The 18,625-nt window shown below is 45.3% G+C and overlaps 2 protein-coding genes across 2 annotated transcripts in view; both read right to left on the bottom strand.

Moving 5' to 3' along the window:
- Positions 1 to 303: 303 nt before the first annotated feature.
- LOC143206111 (histone H2B) overlaps positions 304 to 18,625 on the bottom strand; it is a 37,120-nt gene continuing 18,798 nt past the window's right edge. The window contains exon 2 of the mRNA XM_076418988.1: positions 304 to 840. The gene's annotated coding sequence lies outside the window, so the exon portion shown is untranslated. The remainder of the gene's footprint in view (positions 841 to 18,625) is intronic.
- LOC143206107 (histone H2B) lies at positions 3,507 to 3,878 on the bottom strand. The gene has a single exon (XM_076418985.1). It carries the CDS (start codon positions 3,876 to 3,878, stop codon positions 3,507 to 3,509), a length of 372 nt encoding a protein of 123 aa, XP_076275100.1.

Raw genomic sequence — 18,625 nt, 5'->3', positions numbered from 1 at the left:
TATTTTTTCCGTTTATATGACGCTTTAGTTATAATATTTGTGAATTGAATTTAGAATATTATGCTCACAAATATATTGTGAATATTGAGGAATCCTTAGTAATAAGGTGTGAACACCTGCTGGATTGACTTGAAGTTTATATCACGATAAGAAAGGGGTATCACATATACTGTTATTATGTTACCGTAAAGGAATGAATATATAAAATAAAATATTTTTTTCTGGATATTTTAACATTTTTATGAACGATTACTATATTTTAATTTATTTGACTTCGTATATATCCTATCTTCTTAACAATAGTTTATTTCTTTTTTTCTTCTTTAAACATTTTGGGGCTCTGAAAAGAGCCGTTTTCCACCCTTCATATTATTATGATCACCTTCAAAATAATATATTTCGTTTACTTAGAACTGGTATATTTAGTGACAGCTTTGGTACCTTCGCTAACGGCATGCTTAGCCAATTCACCGGGTAACAATAACCTAACGGCGGTTTGGATTTCTCTGCTCGTGATGGTCGATCTTTTATTGTAATGGGCGAGGCGCGACGCTTCGGCGGCTATCCTTTCGAATATATCGTTCACGAAAGAATTCATAATCGACATGGCCTTGCTGGAAATACCCGTATCGGGATGAACCTGCTTTAAAACTTTGTATATGTAAATCGCGTAGCTTTCCTTCCTCCTACGCTTCTTTTTCTTATCGCTCTTAGAAATGTTTTTCTGGGCTTTTCCAGCCTTTTTTGCCGCTTTACCGCTTGTCTTCGGTGGCATTTTAAACGAATGAGATTCGCGACCTACCCATACAGCAAAAGATAAAAGACTAAACCGAAATATACCTATAGTCGTTTAATTATTTGATAAATGACGCTACACTTCTAAGCTCCGCCCATTCTTGGCGTTATGTCGTAGAAAGCTCTGATTGGTCGAGTAGGAAACGTACTAGTGTTTTGAGAAGTTGCCGAATAAAAGCTATTCGCTGGACAGTTCACTGCCAGTTGTTCATTCGTTGTCGAAAGGACGTGAGCGTTGTCGCCATTAGTTTTTCGGTTATTTTTAGTTTAAAAAAGTTAGCAATACAATGTCTGGACGTGGTAAGGGTGGAAAAGTGAAGGGAAAGGCGAAATCTCGTTCCAACCGAGCGGGATTACAATTTCCTGTTGGCCGTATTCACCGGCTTTTAAGGAAAGGAAATTATGCCGAACGCGTAGGGGCCGGTGCTCCCGTCTACTTAGCTGCCGTAATGGAATATTTGGCGGCCGAAGTTCTCGAGTTGGCAGGTAACGCCGCTAGAGACAACAAGAAAACAAGGATTATCCCTAGGCATTTACAATTGGCCATCAGAAATGACGAAGAACTGAACAAACTCCTCTCCGGTGTTACTATAGCCCAGGGCGGCGTTCTACCAAACATCCAGGCCGTATTGTTACCGAAAAAAACAGATAGTAAAACCAAATAAGTTACATGAGCCTTAGGGTTTTTGTGTCGTACAAAAACCTTTTAACTATCGGTCCTTTTCAGGACCACCAAAATAATAAAACAAAAAAAGAACTTAAAATTAAAACTCATATTATGACTTGCACTTACTAATTATTTAAAATATTCTAATAAACAGTTTAAGTACTTTAAAGATTGTTTTTTGGGTGTGTAAGATAAATTAAGAGACATTCCAATACCAATAATTATCGTTTTATTAAACAACAATTAAGTCGAAATAATATGAAGGATTTATTTCTAGCGGTTCTCCTTTAGTAAAATCGAACCGTATTATAACATCGCGCCTTGTATATAATCTATGTAATTAACGATGAATTTAAGGGGCGGTCTATTTATTAAGTATAGAGTTTTGGAATCCAAACCCTCAAATAATTAGGGCCAGTTATACTTAAATTATTATTTTAAATAAAATTATGATGATTGTAATGATTGAAAGATTATCCTTAAATCCTAATAGAGCTTCCGTTTTTTAAATATCGATAAATTTGTGGTTCTGAAAAGAACCGTTGTTTAATTTTTCTAAAATTAATTTTGAGGGTCACATTTCACGTTAGTTCGCGAATAAAATGTGACTTAACCTCCAAACCCGTATAATGTACGTCCTTGACGTTTCAAGGCGTATACTACATCCATTGCGGTAACGGTTTTTCTTTTGGCGTGTTCGGTATATGTAACGGCATCTCTGATGACGTTTTCCAAAAACACTTTTAAAACACCTCTGGTCTCTTCGTAAATCAGACCAGATATACGTTTTACGCCGCCTCGTCTAGCCAATCTTCTAATGGCGGGCTTCGTAATACCTTGGATATTATCACGAAGCACTTTACGATGCCGCTTGGCTCCTCCTTTTCCCAAACCTTTACCACCTTTACCTCTGCCGGTCATCTTTTATCGAACCTAATACAAAAAAAATAAATGATCTCGAATAAGTAGCGCGCTCACAACACGAGTGCTACGGACAACTGTTGTCGATTACATTCAATCAGCCCGGTTTTGTAGACTTAGGATTGAGTTCCGCCCACTGGCACAAAACGGACCAATCAGATTAGATAACATGTTATAAAAAGGACTCTCTGATTTTATGACCGAATCAGTCCGAAAGGGGTCGCCGTCGTTTGCGTTTGTTAATTTTTCTCATTACCTCTATTTTAAAAATATGGCTCGTACCAAGCAAACTGCGCGAAAATCAACAGGAGGTAAAGCTCCTAGGAAACAATTGGCTACCAAAGCGGCCAGGAAAAGCGCTCCAGCTACCGGTGGCGTTAAGAAACCACATCGCTACCGACCTGGGACGGTCGCTTTGCGGGAGATTCGTCGTTATCAAAAGAGCACCGAATTATTGATTAGGAAATTACCTTTTCAACGATTGGTTCGCGAAATCGCTCAAGATTTCAAGACCGATTTACGTTTTCAAAGTTCGGCGGTAATGGCTTTACAAGAGGCCAGCGAAGCTTATTTAGTTGGCCTTTTTGAGGATACTAATTTATGTGCGATACATGCAAAGCGAGTAACCATCATGCCCAAGGATATTCAGCTAGCCAGACGTATCAGAGGCGAACGTGCCTAAACTTTATTTTCTATCATTTATAATACTCTACTTATAGTCGTATTTTGCAACAAAAAAAAACGGTTCTTTTCAGAACCACCTAAATTTAATCAAAGAAAAAGAAGATAATTCAATTAATATTCTTTTATCGATATTTATATAAACCACTAAAAGAGTTATGGATTTTTATCTCAGAGTTATATTCGACTACATGTTAGTAATTAATAACAGTCGGTGTACTTATACGCATTGTTTTTAAAAACTAAAGAAAAAATAATGTAATCACTAATAACCAAAGAATAATAATATACTGTTGATAACAAAATTTGTATTTCAATATTGGATACTACAGCTGTATAATATATAAAATTAATTTTTTTAAGATTATTTCTTTTTTTATTTATCTAAATTGTGGCTCTGAAAAGAACCGTTTTCTCCTTTATGATATTCAAGGCTTATGGTTTACTTAGAACTGGTATATTTAGTGACGGCTTTGGTACCTTCACTAACGGCGTGCTTAGCCAATTCACCGGGCAGCAATAATCGCACGGCAGTTTGGATTTCTCTGCTTGTGATAGTAGATCTTTTATTGTAATGAGCGAGACGGGACGCTTCGGCGGCTATCCTTTCGAATATATCGTTCACGAAAGAATTCATGATCGACATGGCCTTGCTGGAGATACCCGTATCGGGATGAACTTGCTTTAAAACTTTGTAAATGTAGATCGCGTAGCTTTCCTTCCTCTTGCGTTTCTTTTTCTTGTCACTTTTGGAGATATTTTTCTGAGCCTTACCGGCCTTTTTGGCCGCCTTACCGCTTGTTTTCGGAGGCATTTCGAAATAAATATTACGATATTAAAGGAACCACGAAAAGTACTAGACTAAAACAAATTTCAGGAATCCTTAGAATTTATAGGCTCCTTAAATACACTCCTAAGCCCCGCCTATTATCTGAGTTAGCCTTTCATTGGTCGCGTACGAGATCATGCGTTCGGCTTACGAACAAAATTCGTTGCTAGTATGTTGACAGTTTTAGTACAGATTTCAACTCTAAGGCGAGCGAGTTCTAGAAGCAATCGATAGTAAAATGTCCGGACGTGGTAAAGGCGGAAAAGTGAAGGGAAAGGCGAAGTCTCGTTCTAACCGAGCGGGATTACAATTCCCTGTCGGTCGTATTCACAGACTTTTAAGGAAAGGGAATTATGCCGAACGCGTAGGGGCCGGTGCTCCCGTCTACTTAGCTGCCGTAATGGAATATCTGGCAGCCGAGGTTCTCGAATTGGCGGGTAACGCCGCTAGAGATAACAAGAAAACCAGGATTATCCCTAGGCATTTGCAATTGGCCATCAGAAACGACGAAGAATTGAACAAACTCCTATCCGGAGTTACTATAGCCCAGGGCGGCGTTCTGCCAAATATCCAAGCTGTATTGTTACCTAAAAAGACAGATAGCAAAACTAAATAAAACGAATGTAACCTATTTTATCATCAAATATCGGTCCTTTTCAGGACCACCAAGACAGCTGAAAAAGAGAATTTTATTATTTTAGCTTAAGTAGTAAAATAACAGGCATAAGTTTTAATTTTGAGAGGTTTTGTGATATACGACAGAGTTACGACGATATTTTATAGATCGCAATACTTTTGACAATACCTTTCTCTGAATCTTCGTGCATGCAGTCTCTTCTTAATGAGAGTATTGAACAATATCCATTTTATTGTATCGATATCGTATCTTTCTAATTTCTCATTCATTTCATTAATTATTTCCTAATTGTTATGATCGGATTTGCAAAGATTAGGATTTCTGTATATCGAACCGGTACATGTCAGCTGTATTTATGAGGTTATGTTATTTGTTCTTAGAATTTGATGTGATCAATTGAAAATGAGATGAAAGTTGCTTTAATTTATCGTTTCGGACCGACTATTAGTGCCGTGTCATCGTTTGGAGATTACTATGGAACATAATTGTGCGACGAGTTATGATAGACTGTCATTTATTGTTGCGACTGGATTTGGTGGTCTCCAGCTATATATGCGTTTATTATTTATAATTGTCGATCCGATTCACTACCTACTAATTCTATATTGTGAATTTTTAGTTTAATGATCATGTCCTTACTGTTGGACCAACACCCCACTTGGATGCATTGGTACGATGACTGTCTCCGTAGGAAGGCCATGCATGACAGTCAACCCATGTATTTCTTTTCATTAGGGTAGTTTATACAGTAAGTGTCTATTTATTGACTATAGGGTACCAATTAGTTACTTCGTATGGTTACCTTTAAGGTAATTGAATGATATTGTTGCTTTTAGTGAGCAACTAAATGACATTGAGAGATTTGACCGGATGTTAGTTTGAAGATGTTTATATATTCCATGCAACAATCTTTCGCTTATTCCGAGTTGCTGCGGTTATACACAGTTACTGACTTGCCCCTTGACATCCTCTCGGATGTGCACTTCCTTTGAGGATTATCCGTGATGACCTGTATTGCCTTATATAATTAGCATTTTTGAGTAAGTTTGAAATCTAGGTGAGAGTGCCGTTTATGTATGTATATGTTTGTTAATCTAGTGATTTATCATAGGTTACTTATTGTTGTTATTGCAATTTAGGTTAGATTGTTTCGAAGAGCCTTCCTTGATGTGAATATATCTCTTCCTTTGTTTCGACTGTGGGTGAATTCTGATGCTTAGCTAAGGATATTTTATATCATATTCTATTTATATCATTAATTTAGAATAGAATAGAATATAATATAATACAATTTTCAAAGATTTTTAATGATATTCTTGACAATTTTACGCTTCTCTATATTTGAAAATCCTATTCTTTGATTGTCTTGGTTCTCGCTAGATGGCGCGCGCCGCCTGATTTCTTTCTCTACTTTATGTCGTTGGATATTGTTTTCGTCTCTCATTCATTAGAATTGACGTACACGCATTGGAGGTTATGTCTTCGTTCTGTTTAAACGTTTTGTTTATTTTATTTTGTTATTGTTGTGTTTTTAGGTTTTCTTATGGATTAGACCGATCTTATGTGATTTGTCGACCTGTGACTTGTTTGTTTTACCCCCTCGCACCACTTGGAGGTTATGTCGGACACCATCTGTGTCACTAGATTGTACTTTTGTATGAATATTTCGTATTATTTCAGGGTGAATTTGACGCCGTAGATATGTTTTGATATTGTTTAACCACTTTTATTTCATTTTATTTTGTTGCTAGTCACCTTCCAATTAAGATACCAGCGGTGTATTTACATTTTTTGTATTTTTTAGGTTATCCGTGTCCAGTTCCCCTGACAGAACTGGTAGAGCCGACCGTGATCAATCTGGAAATCACATGTCCGAAGCTATCCACATCAACCTGCGGTTCCTCTGCACTTGATGACCGAACGCCAACAGGCCAGGATTCTACCTTTGCTTAAGTACTTTCGGATATGTTGAATACTACATTTGTTTATATTAGACTTATCTGCTCGAAGTTTATTAGTTAGATGACTTATATGTTTGATTTGCAAGGTATGAGGTCTATTGAGATAGCGACCCCGTAGGACGGTGCAGTAACTTCGTGATTGTGTTTCATATTGTTCAATCATTCCTAATGCCAATCATCCTCCCATCGGAATATCAATAGTCTAGTTATGATTTTTAATGTTTTAGGTTAGGGAGTCTTGGCAGAGTTGACGGAACTGGCCGTGTCCGAGTGGTGGAATGGACAAAGCACCCTGGGACCATTGCTACTATGAGTTTGCCAATTTTCCACACTACAAGATGAGCATTATTTGTCTTTCTCTATGATTAGGACTATCGCTGAAACAGTAGTCCTAGCAAGTCCTACTCCCCAAGCGGAGAGAAGTTAGGGGGGCAGTAGGAATCTCGTTAATCCATGCACGCGCCTTCCTGATATGTTCGGGCATAGGCTGCGGTTGTCAAGGCGGTGGTAGTTAGTCCCGCCGTTTACCCGCGCTCGGCATCTCGATCCTTCTCTGAACGGATGCGAACGCGATCTGCTGAGCTGGTCTTTCCTGCGTAAGTATATGGACATTTTGAAATGTAGACTATCTGTCTATGGCTCTGGTGCTTGTTAAAACTCCGAGCTGGTCTTTCCTGCGTAAGTATCGGGGACGGTTCACGTACGGGTCTCCGAGCGCCTGTTCGGTTCCGTCGCGGCAGTATTGCGTAAAATTTTAGATAAGGACAGTGGGAATCTCGTTAATCCATGCACGCGCCTTCCTGATATGTTCGGGCATAGGCTGCGGTTGTCAAGGTGGTGGTAGTTAGTCCCGCCGTTTACCCGCGCTCGGCATCTCGATCCTTCTCTGAACGGATCCGAACGCGATCTGCTGAGCTGGTCTTTCCTGCGTAAGTATATGGACATTTTGAAATGTAGACTATCTGTCTATGGCTCTGGTGCTTGTTAAAGCTCCGAGCTGGTCTTTCCTGCGTAAGTATCGGGGACGGTTCACGTACGGGTCTCCGAGCGCCTGTTCGGTTCCGTCGCGGCAGTATTGCGTAAAATTTTAGATAAGGACAGTGGGAATCTCGTTAATCCATGCACGCGCCTTCCTGATATGTTCGGGCATAGGCTGCGGTTGTCAAGGTGGTGGTAGTTAGTCCCGCCGTTTACCCGCGCTCGGCATCTCGATCCTTCTCTGAACGGATCCGAACGCGATCTTAGTTAGGGACATTTTGAAATGTAGACCATGAGTCTATGGCTCAGGTGCTTGTTAAAGGTCTGAGCTGGTCTTTCCTGCGTAAGTATATGGACATTTTGAAATGTAGACTATCTGTCTATGGCTCTGGTGCTTGTTAAAGCTCCGAGCTGGTCTTTCCTGCGTAAGTATCGGGGACGGTTCACGTACGGGTCTCCGAGCGCCTGTTCGGTTCCGTCGCGGCCGTATTACGTAAAATTTTAGATAAGGACAGTGGGAATCTCGTTAATCCATGCACGCGCCTTCCTGATATGTTCGGGCATAGGCTGCGGTTGTCAAGGTGGTGGTAGTTAGTCCCGCCGTTTACCCGCGCTCGGCATCTCGATCCTTCTCTGAACGGATCCGAACGCGATCTTAGTTAGGGACATTTTGAAATGTAGACCATGAGTCTATGGCTCTGGTGCTTGTTAAAGGTCTGAGCTGGTCTTTCCTGCGTAAGTATATGGACATTTTGAAATGTAGACTATCTGTCTATGGCTCTGGTGCTTGTTAAAGCTCCGAGCTGGTCTTTCCTGCGTAAGTATCGGGAACGGTTCACGTACGGGTCTCCGAGCGCCTGTTCGGTTCCGTCGCGGCAGTATTGCGTAAAATTTTAGATAAGGACAGTGGGAATCTCGTTAATCCATGCACGCGCCTTCCTGATATGTTCGGGCATAGGCTGCGGTTGTCAAGGTGGTGGTAGTTAGTCCCGCCGTTTACCCGCGCTCGGCATCTCGATCCTTCTCTGAACGGATCCGAACGCGATCTTAGTTAGGGACATTTTGAATTGTAGACCATGAGTCTATGGCTCTGGTGCTTGTTAAAGGTCTGAGCTGGTCTTTCCTGCGTAAGTATATGGACATTTTGAAATGTAGACTATCTGTCTATGGCTCTGGTGCTTGTTAAAGCTCCGAGCTGGTCTTTCCTGCGTAAGTATCGGGGACGGTTCACGTACGGGTCTCCGAGCGCCTGTTCGGTTCCGTCGCGGCCGTATTGCGTAAAATTTTAGATAAGGACAGTGGGAATCTCGTTAATCCATGCACGCGCCTTCCTGATATGTTCGGGCATAGGCTGCGGTTGTCAAGGTGGTGGTAGTTAGTCCCGCCGTTTACCCGCGCTCGGCATCTCGATCCTTCTCTGAACGGATCCGAACGCGATCTTAGTTAGGGACATTTTGAAATGTAGACCATGAGTCTATGGCTCTGGTGCTTGTTAAAGGTCTGAGCTGGTCTTTCCTGCGTAAGTATATGGACATTTTGAAATGTAGACTATCTGTCTATGGCTCTGGTGCTTGTTAAAGCTCCGAGCTGGTCTTTCCTGCGTAAGTATCGGGGACGGTTCACGTACGGGTCTCCGAGCGCCTGTTCGGTTCCGTCGCGGCAGTATTGCGTAAAATTTTAGATAAGGACAGTGGGAATCTCGTTAATCCATGCACGCGCCTTCCTGATATGTTCGGGCATAGGCTGCGGTTGTCAAGGTGGTGGTAGTTAGTCCCGCCGTTTACCCGCGCTCGGCATCTCGATCCTTCTCTGAACGGATCCGAACGCGATCTTAGTTAGGGACATTTTGAAATGTAGACCATGAGTCTATGGCTCTGGTGCTTGTTAAAGGTCTGAGCTGGTCTTTCCTGCGTAAGTATATGGACATTTTGAAATGTAGACTATCTGTCTATGGCTCTGGTGCTTGTTAAAGCTCCGAGCTGGTCTTTCCTGCGTAAGTATCGGGGACGGTTCACGTACGGGTCTCCGAGCGCCTGTTCGGTTCCGTCGCGGCCGTATTACGTAAAATTTTAGATAAGGACAGTGGGAATCTCGTTAATCCATGCACGCGCCTTCCTGATATGTTCGGGCATAGGCTGCGGTTGTCAAGGTGGTGGTAGTTAGTCCCGCCGTTTACCCGCGCTCGGCATCTCGATCCTTCTCTGAACGGATCCGAACGCGATCTTAGTTAGGGACATTTTGAAATGTAGACCATGAGTCTATGGCTCTGGTGCTTGTTAAAGGTCTGAGCTGGTCTTTCCTGCGTAAGTATATGGACATTTTGAAATGTAGACTATCTGTCTATGGCTCTGGTGCTTGTTAAAGCTCCGAGCTGGTCTTTCCTGCGTAAGTATCGGGAACGGTTCACGTACGGGTCTCCGAGCGCCTGTTCGGTTCCGTCGTGGCAGTATTGCGTAAAATTTTAGATAAGGACAGTGGGAATCTCGTTAATCCATGCACGCGCCTTCCTGATATGTTCGGGCATAGGCTGCGGTTGTCAAGGTGGTGGTAGTTAGTCCCGCCGTTTACCCGCGCTCGGCATCTCGATCCTTCTCTGAACGGATCCGAACGCGATCTTAGTTAGGGACATTTTGAATTGTAGACCATGAGTCTATGGCTCTGGTGCTTGTTAAAGGTCTGAGCTGGTCTTTCCTACGTAAGTATATGGACATTTTGAAATGTAGACTATCTGTCTATGGCTCTGGTGCTTGTTAAAGCTCCGAGCTGGTCTTTCCTGCGTAAGTATCGGGGACGGTTCACGTACGGGTCTCCGAGCGCCTGTTCGGTTCCGTCGCGGCCGTATTGCGTAAAATTTTAGATAAGGACAGTGGGAATCTCGTTAATCCATGCACGCGCCTTCCTGATATGTTCGGGCATAGGCTGCGGTTGTCAAGGTGGTGGTAGTTAGTCCCGCCGTTTACCCGCGCTCGGCATCTCGATCCTTCTCTGAACGGATCCGAACGCGATCTTAGTTAGGGACATTTTGAAATGTAGACCATGAGTCTATGGCTCTGGTGCTTGTTAAAGGTCTGAGCTGGTCTTTCCTGCGTAAGTATATGGACATTTTGAAATGTAGACTATCTGTCTATGGCTCTGGTGCTTGTTAAAGCTCCGAGCTGGTCTTTCCTGCGTAAGTATCGGGAACGGTTCACGTACGGGTCTCCGAGCGCCTGTTCGGTTCCGTCGCGGCAGTATTGCGTAAAATTTTAGATAAGGACAGTGGGAATCTCGTTAATCCATGCACGCGCCTTCCTGATATGTTCGGGCATAGGCTGCGGTTGTCAAGGTGGTGGTAGTTAGTCCCGCCGTTTACCCGCGCTCGGCATCTCGATCCTTCTCTGAACGGATCCGAACGCGATCTTAGTTAGGGACATTTTGAATTGTAGACCATGAGTCTATGGCTCTGGTGCTTGTTAAAGGTCTGAGCTGGTCTTTCCTACGTAAGTATATGGACATTTTGAAATGTAGACTATCTGTCTATGGCTCTGGTGCTTGTTAAAGCTCCGAGCTGGTCTTTCCTGCGTAAGTATCGGGGACGGTTCACGTACGGGTCTCCGAGCGCCTGTTCGGTTCCGTCGCGGCCGTATTGCGTAAAATTTTAGATAAGGACAGTGGGAATCTCGTTAATCCATGCACGCGCCTTCCTGATATGTTCGGGCATAGGCTGCGGTTGTCAAGGTGGTGGTAGTTAGTCCCGCCGTTTACCCGCGCTCGGCATCTCGATCCTTCTCTGAACGGATCCGAACGCGATCTTAGTTAGGGACATTTTGAAATGTAGACCATGAGTCTATGGCTCTGGTGCTTGTTAAAGGTCTGAGCTGGTCTTTCCTGCGTAAGTATATGGACATTTTGAAATGTAGACTATCTGTCTATGGCTCTGGTGCTTGTTAAAGCTCCGAGCTGGTCTTTCCTGCGTAAGTATCGGGGACGGTTCACGTACGGGTCTCCGAGCGCCTGTTCGGTTCCGTCGCGGCCGTATTACGTAAAATTTTAGATAAGGACAGTGGGAATCTCGTTAATCCATGCACGCGCCTTCCTGATATGTTCGGGCATAGGCTGCGGTTGTCAAGGTGGTGGTAGTTAGTCCCGCCGTTTACCCGCGCTCGGCATCTCGATCCTTCTCTGAACGGATCCGAACGCGATCTTAGTTAGGGACATTTTGAAATGTAGACCATGAGTCTATGGCTCTGGTGCTTGTTAAAGGTCTGAGCTGGTCTTTCCTGCGTAAGTATATGGACATTTTGAAATGTAGACTATCTGTCTATGGCTCTGGTGCTTGTTAAAGCTCCGAGCTGGTCTTTCCTGCGTAAGTATCGGGGACGGTTCACGTACGGGTCTCCGAGCGCCTGTTCGGTTCCGTCGCGGCCGTATTGCGTAAAATTTTAGATAAGGACAGTGGGAATCTCGTTAATCCATGCACGCGCCTTCCTGATATGTTCGGGCATAGGCTGCGGTTGTCAAGGTGGTGGTAGTTAGTCCCGCCGTTTACCCGCGCTCGGCATCTCGATCCTTCTCTGAACGGATCCGAACGCGATCTGCTGAGCTGGTCTTTCCTGCGTAAGTATATGGACATTTTGAAATGTAGACTATCTGTCTATGGCTCTGGTGCTTGTTAAAGCTCCGAGCTGGTCTTTCCTGCGTAAGTATCGGGGACGGTTCACGTACGGGTCTCCGAGCGCCTGTTCGGTTCCGTCGCGGCCGTATTGCGTAAAATTTTAGATAAGGACAGTGGGAATCTCGTTAATCCATGCACGCGCCTTCCTGATATGTTCGGGCATAGGCTGCGGTTGTCAAGGTGGTGGTAGTTAGTCCCGCCGTTTACCCGCGCTCGGCATCTCGATCCTTCTCTGAACGGATCCGAACGCGATCTTAGTTAGGGACATTTTGAATTGTAGACCATGAGTCTATGGCTCTGGTGCTTGTTAAAGGTCTGAGCTGGTCTTTCCTACGTAAGTATATGGACATTTTGAAATGTAGACTATCTGTCTATGGCTCTGGTGCTTGTTAAAGCTCCGAGCTGGTCTTTCCTGCGTAAGTATCGGGGACGGTTCACGTACGGGTCTCCGAGCGCCTGTTCGGTTCCGTCGCGGCCGTATTGCGTAAAATTTTAGATAAGGACAGTGGGAATCTCGTTAATCCATGCACGCGCCTTCCTGATATGTTCGGGCATAGGCTGCGGTTGTCAAGGTGGTGGTAGTTAGTCCCGCCGTTTACCCGCGCTCGGCATCTCGATCCTTCTCTGAACGGATCCGAACGCGATCTGCTGAGCTGGTCTTTCCTGCGTAAGTATATGGACATTTTGAAATGTAGACTATCTGTCTATGGCTCTGGTGCTTGTTAAAGCTCCGAGCTGGTCTTTCCTGCGTAAGTATCGGGGACGGTTCACGTACGGGTCTCCGAGCGCCTGTTCGGTTCCGTCGCGGCCGTATTGCGTAAAATTTTAGATAAGGACAGTGGGAATCTCGTTAATCCATGCACGCGCCTTCCTGATATGTTCGGGCATAGGCTGCGGTTGTCAAGGTGGTGGTAGTTAGTCCCGCCGTTTACCCGCGCTCGGCATCTCGATCCTTCTCTGAACGGATCCGAACGCGATCTTAGTTAGGGACATTTTGAAATGTAGACCATGAGTCTATGGCTCTGGTGCTTGTTAAAGGTCTGAGCTGGTCTTTCCTGCGTAAGTATATGGACATTTTGAAATGTAGACTATCTGTCTATGGCTCTGGTGCTTGTTAAAGCTCCGAGCTGGTCTTTCCTGCGTAAGTATCGGGGACGGTTCACGTACGGGTCTCCGAGCGCCTGTTCGGTTCCGTCGCGGCCGTATTGCGTAAAATTTTAGATAAGGACAGTGGGAATCTCGTTAATCCATGCACGCGCCTTCCTGATATGTTCGGGCATAGGCTGCGGTTGTCAAGTTGGTGGTAGTTAGTCCCGCCGTTTACCCGCGCTCGGCATCTCGATCCTTCTCTGAACGGATCCGAACGCGATCTGCTGAGCTGGTCTTTCCTGCGTAAGTATATGGACATTTTGAAATGTAGACTATCTGTCTATGGCTCTGGTGCTTGTTAAAGCTCCGAGCTGGTCTTTCCTGCGTAAGTATCGGGGACGGTTCACGTACGGGTCTCCGAGCGCCTGTTCGGTTCCGTCGCGGCCGTATTACGTAAAATTTTAGATAAGGACAGTGGGAATCTCGTTAATCCATGCACGCGCCTTCCTGATATGTTCGGGCATAGGCTGCGGTTGTCAAGGTGGTGGTAGTTAGTCCCGCCGTTTACCCGCGCTCGGCATCTCGATCCTTCTCTGAACGGATCCGAACGCGATCTTAGTTAGGGACATTTTGAATTGTAGACCATGAGTCTATGGCTCTGGTGCTTGTTAAAGGTCTGAGCTGGTCTTTCCTACGTAAGTATATGGACATTTTGAAATGTAGACTATCTGTCTATGGCTCTGGTGCTTGTTAAAGCTCCGAGCTGGTCTTTCCTGCGTAAGTATCGGGGACGGTTCACGTACGGGTCTCCGAGCGCCTGTTCGGTTCCGTCGCGGCCGTATTGCGTAAAATTTTAGATAAGGACAGTGGGAATCTCGTTAATCCATGCACGCGCCTTCCTGATATGTTCGGGCATAGGCTGCGGTTGTCAAGGTGGTGGTAGTTAGTCCCGCCGTTTACCCGCGCTCGGCATCTCGATCCTTCTCTGAACGGATCCGAACGCGATCTTAGTTAGGGACATTTTGAATTGTAGACCATGAGTCTATGGCTCTGGTGCTTGTTAAAGGTCTGAGCTGGTCTTTCCTACGTAAGTATATGGACATTTTGAAATGTAGACTATCTGTCTATGGCTCTGGTGCTTGTTAAAGCTCCGAGCTGGTCTTTCCTGCGTAAGTATCGGGGACGGTTCACGTACGGGTCTCCGAGCGCCTGTTCGGTTCCGTCGCGGCCGTATTGCGTAAAATTTTAGATAAGGACAGTGGGAATCTCGTTAATCCATGCACGCGCCTTCCTGATATGTTCGGGCATAGGCTGCGGTTGTCAAGGTGGTGGTAGTTAGTCCCGCCGTTTACCCGCGCTCGGCATCTCGATCCTTCTCTGAACGGATCCGAACGCGATCTTAGTTAGGGACATTTTGAAATGTAGACCATGAGTCTATGGCTCTGGTGCTTGTTAAAGGTCTGAGCTGGTCTTTCCTGCGTAAGTATATGGACATTTTGAAATGTAGACTATCTGTCTATGGCTCTGGTGCTTGTTAAAGCTCCGAGCTGGTCTTTCCTGCGTAAGTATCGGGAACGGTTCACGTACGGGTCTCCGAGCGCCTGTTCGGTTCCGTCGCGGCAGTATTGCGTAAAATTTTAGATAAGGACAGTGGGAATCTCGTTAATCCATGCACGCGCCTTCCTGATATGTTCGGGCATAGGCTGCGGTTGTCAAGGTGGTGGTAGTTAGTCCCGCCGTTTACCCGCGCTCGGCATCTCGATCCTTCTCTGAACGGATCCGAACGCGATCTTAGTTAGGGACATTTTGAATTGTAGACCATGAGTCTATGGCTCTGGTGCTTGTTAAAGGTCTGAGCTGGTCTTTCCTACGTAAGTATATGGACATTTTGAAATGTAGACTATCTGTCTATGGCTCTGGTGCTTGTTAAAGCTCCGAGCTGGTCTTTCCTGCGTAAGTATCGGGGACGGTTCACGTACGGGTCTCCGAGCGCCTGTTCGGTTCCGTCGCGGCCGTATTGCGTAAAATTTTAGATAAGGACAGTGGGAATCTCGTTAATCCATGCACGCGCCTTCCTGATATGTTCGGGCATAGGCTGCGGTTGTCAAGGTGGTGGTAGTTAGTCCCGCCGTTTACCCGCGCTCGGCATCTCGATCCTTCTCTGAACGGATCCGAACGCGATCTTAGTTAGGGACATTTTGAAATGTAGACCATGAGTCTATGGCTCAGGTGCTTGTTAAAGGTCTGAGCTGGTCTTTCCTGCGTAAGTATATGGACATTTTGAAATGTAGACTATCTGTCTATGGCTCTGGTGCTTGTTAAAGCTCCGAGCTGGTCTTTCCTGCGTAAGTATCGGGGACGGTTCACGTACGGGTCTCCGAGCGCCTGTTCGGTTCCGTCGCGGCCGTATTACGTAAAATTTTAGATAAGGACAGTGGGAATCTCGTTAATCCATGCACGCGCCTTCCTGATATGTTCGGGCATAGGCTGCGGTTGTCAAGGTGGTGGTAGTTAGTCCCGCCGTTTACCCGCGCTCGGCATCTCGATCCTTCTCTGAACGGATCCGAACGCGATCTTAGTTAGGGACATTTTGAAATGTAGACCATGAGTCTATGGCTCTGGTGCTTGTTAAAGGTCTGAGCTGGTCTTTCCTGCGTAAGTATATGGACATTTTGAAATGTAGACTATCTGTCTATGGCTCTGGTGCTTGTTAAAGCTCCGAGCTGGTCTTTCCTGCGTAAGTATCGGGGACGGTTCACGTACGGGTCTCCGAGCGCCTGTTCGGTTCCGTCGCGGCCGTATTGCGTAAAATTTTAGATAAGGACAGTGGGAATCTCGTTAATCCATGCACGCGCCTTCCTGATATGTTCGGGCATAGGCTGCGGTTGTCAAGGTGGTGGTAGTTAGTCCCGCCGTTTACCCGCGCTCGGCATCTCGATCCTTCTCTGAACGGATCCGAACGCGATCTGCTGAGCTGGTCTTTCCTGCGTAAGTATATGGACATTTTGAAATGTAGACTATCTGTCTATGGCTCTGGTGCTTGTTAAAGCTCCGAGCTGGTCTTTCCTGCGTAAGTATCGGGGACGGTTCACGTACGGGTCTCCGAGCGCCTGTTCGGTTCCGTCGCGGCCGTATTGCGTAAAATTTTAGATAAGGACAGTGGGAATCTCGTTAATCCATGCACGCGCCTTCCTGATATGTTCGGGCATAGGCTGCGGTTGTCAAGGTGGTGGTAGTTAGTCCCGCCGTTTACCCGCGCTCGGCATCTCGATCCTTCTCTGAACGGATCCGAACGCGATCTGCTGAGCTGGTCTTTCCTGCGTAAGTATATGGACATTTTGAAATGTAGACTATCTGTCTATGGCTCTGGTGCTTGTTAAAGCTCCGAGCTGGTCTTTCCTGCGTAAGTATCGGGGACGGTTCACGTACGGGTCTCCGAGCGCCTGTTCGGTTCCGTCGCGGCCGTATTGCGTAAAATTTTAGATAAGGACAGTGGGAATCTCGTTAATCCATGCACGCGCCTTCCTGATATGTTCGGGCATAGGCTGCGGTTGTCAAGGTGGTGGTAGTTAGTCCCGCCGTTTACCCGCGCTCGGCATCTCGATCCTTCTCTGAACGGATCCGAACGCGATCTTAGTTAGGGACATTTTGAAATGTAGACCATGAGTCTATGGCTCTGGTGCTTGTTAAAGGTCTGAGCTGGTCTTTCCTGCGTAAGTATATGGACATTTTGAAATGTAGACTATCTGTCTATGGCTCTGGTGCTTGTTAAAGCTCCGAGCTGGTCTTTCCTGCGTAAGTATCGGGGACGGTTCACGTACGGGTCTCCGAGCGCCTGTTCGGTTCCGTCGCGGCCGTATTGCGTAAAATTTTAGATAAGGACAGTGGGAATCTCGTTAATCCATGCACGCGCCTTCCTGATATGTTCGGGCATAGGCTGCGGTTGTCAAGTTGGTGGTAGTTAGTCCCGCCGTTTACCCGCGCTCGGCATCTCGATCCTTCTCTGAACGGATCCGAACGCGATCTGCTGAGCTGGTCTTTCCTGCGTAAGTATATGGACATTTTGAAATGTAGACTATCTGTCTATGGCTCTGGTGCTTGTTAAAGCTCCGAGCTGGTCTTTCCTGCGTAAGTATCGGGAACGGTTCACGTACGGGTCTCCGAGCGCCTGTTCGGTTCCGTCGCGGCAGTATTGCGTAAAATTTTAGATAAGGACAGTGGGAATCTCGTTAATCCATGCACGCGCCTTCCTGATATGTTCGGGCATAGGCTGCGGTTGTCAAGGCGGTGGTAGTTAGTCCCGCCGTTTACCCGCGCTCGGCATCTCGATCCTTCTCTGAACGGATCCGAACGCGATCTGCTGAGCTGGTCTTTCCTGCGTAAGTATATGGACATTTTGAAATGTAGACTATCTGTCTATGGCTCTGGTGCTTGTTAAAGCTCCGAGCTGGTCTTTCCTGCGTAAGTATCGGGGACGGTTCACGTACGGGTCTCCGAGCGCCTGTTCGGTTCCGTCGCGGCAGTATTGCGTAAAATTTTAGATAAGGACAGTGGGAATCTCGTTAATCCATGCACGCGCCTTCCTGATTTGTTCGGGCATAGGCTGCGGTTGTCAAGGCGGTGGTAGTTAGTCCCGCCGTTTACCCGCGAACGATATCTCGATAAGTTAAAATTCAAAATGGTCCAAAGGTTAGGCTACTTTCGTAACTAATCGTATTACAATGCATGACCTTTTTTGATTAATGTGGTTTCTATTTAAAGCAGGTTTTACAGTTTTACCTAATTGTCAGTTTTCTGAATGTCTAAACTATTTTCGTCCAATTTTTTTGATTAATTCATTCCAATCGAAGGTTGTACGTATTATCGGTTGCGACGATACAGAATTCCATGTATCTGTGATTGATGAGCATGTCTTCATGTTCGTTGATCCTTCATTTCATTAGAACCAAATATAGTTGCCATGTGATATCGATTTGGCTCTGAATTCTCGTCATGTCGAATTGGTATTATATGGTCCCTCATAAGTAGGTGCACTTGAAGGTTCGTCAAATTATGCGGGCGTCCTCCCGCTATATTCAGGTATACATCGGAGGTTTTAATGCAGTTGTAACTGGCCTCACCGTTTAACCGCATATGATATACTGAAACGCGGATTTTATTCGCCATCGGACCGAACGGGCTCTAGAAGTACAATGCGGGTAATGATCGAATTCAGATGAATGGAATTAGTCTCCAATTCAATTTCCGCACGGGGCGATGTTTTTTAATTGTTTTTTGATAGTTCATCGCATTAGGTCTGAAAACTGTATATTTAATAGTCTCATAAGGTATAACTTATAAACGTATCTTGTGGTTCGTCTTCGAACTGAACGTACATTTAAGACAATGTTCCGAATTAAAATAGTGAATTTAA

The sequence above is a fragment of the Rhynchophorus ferrugineus genome, unplaced genomic scaffold, assembly GCF_030347505.1.
Source record: "Rhynchophorus ferrugineus isolate W39M unplaced genomic scaffold, kcgeb_rfMv2 rfM553, whole genome shotgun sequence".
In the NCBI taxonomy this organism is placed as follows: Eukaryota; Metazoa; Arthropoda; class Insecta; order Coleoptera; family Curculionidae; genus Rhynchophorus; species Rhynchophorus ferrugineus.
The sequence above is the reverse complement of the archived record's forward strand: the minus strand, read 5'-3'. Positions and strand labels throughout refer to the sequence as shown.

Coding starts and splice junctions, on each gene's coding strand:
- LOC143206107 (XM_076418985.1), bottom strand. CDS start 3,878: ATGCCTCCGAAAACAAGCGGTAAGGCGGCCAAAAAGGCCGGTAAGGCT.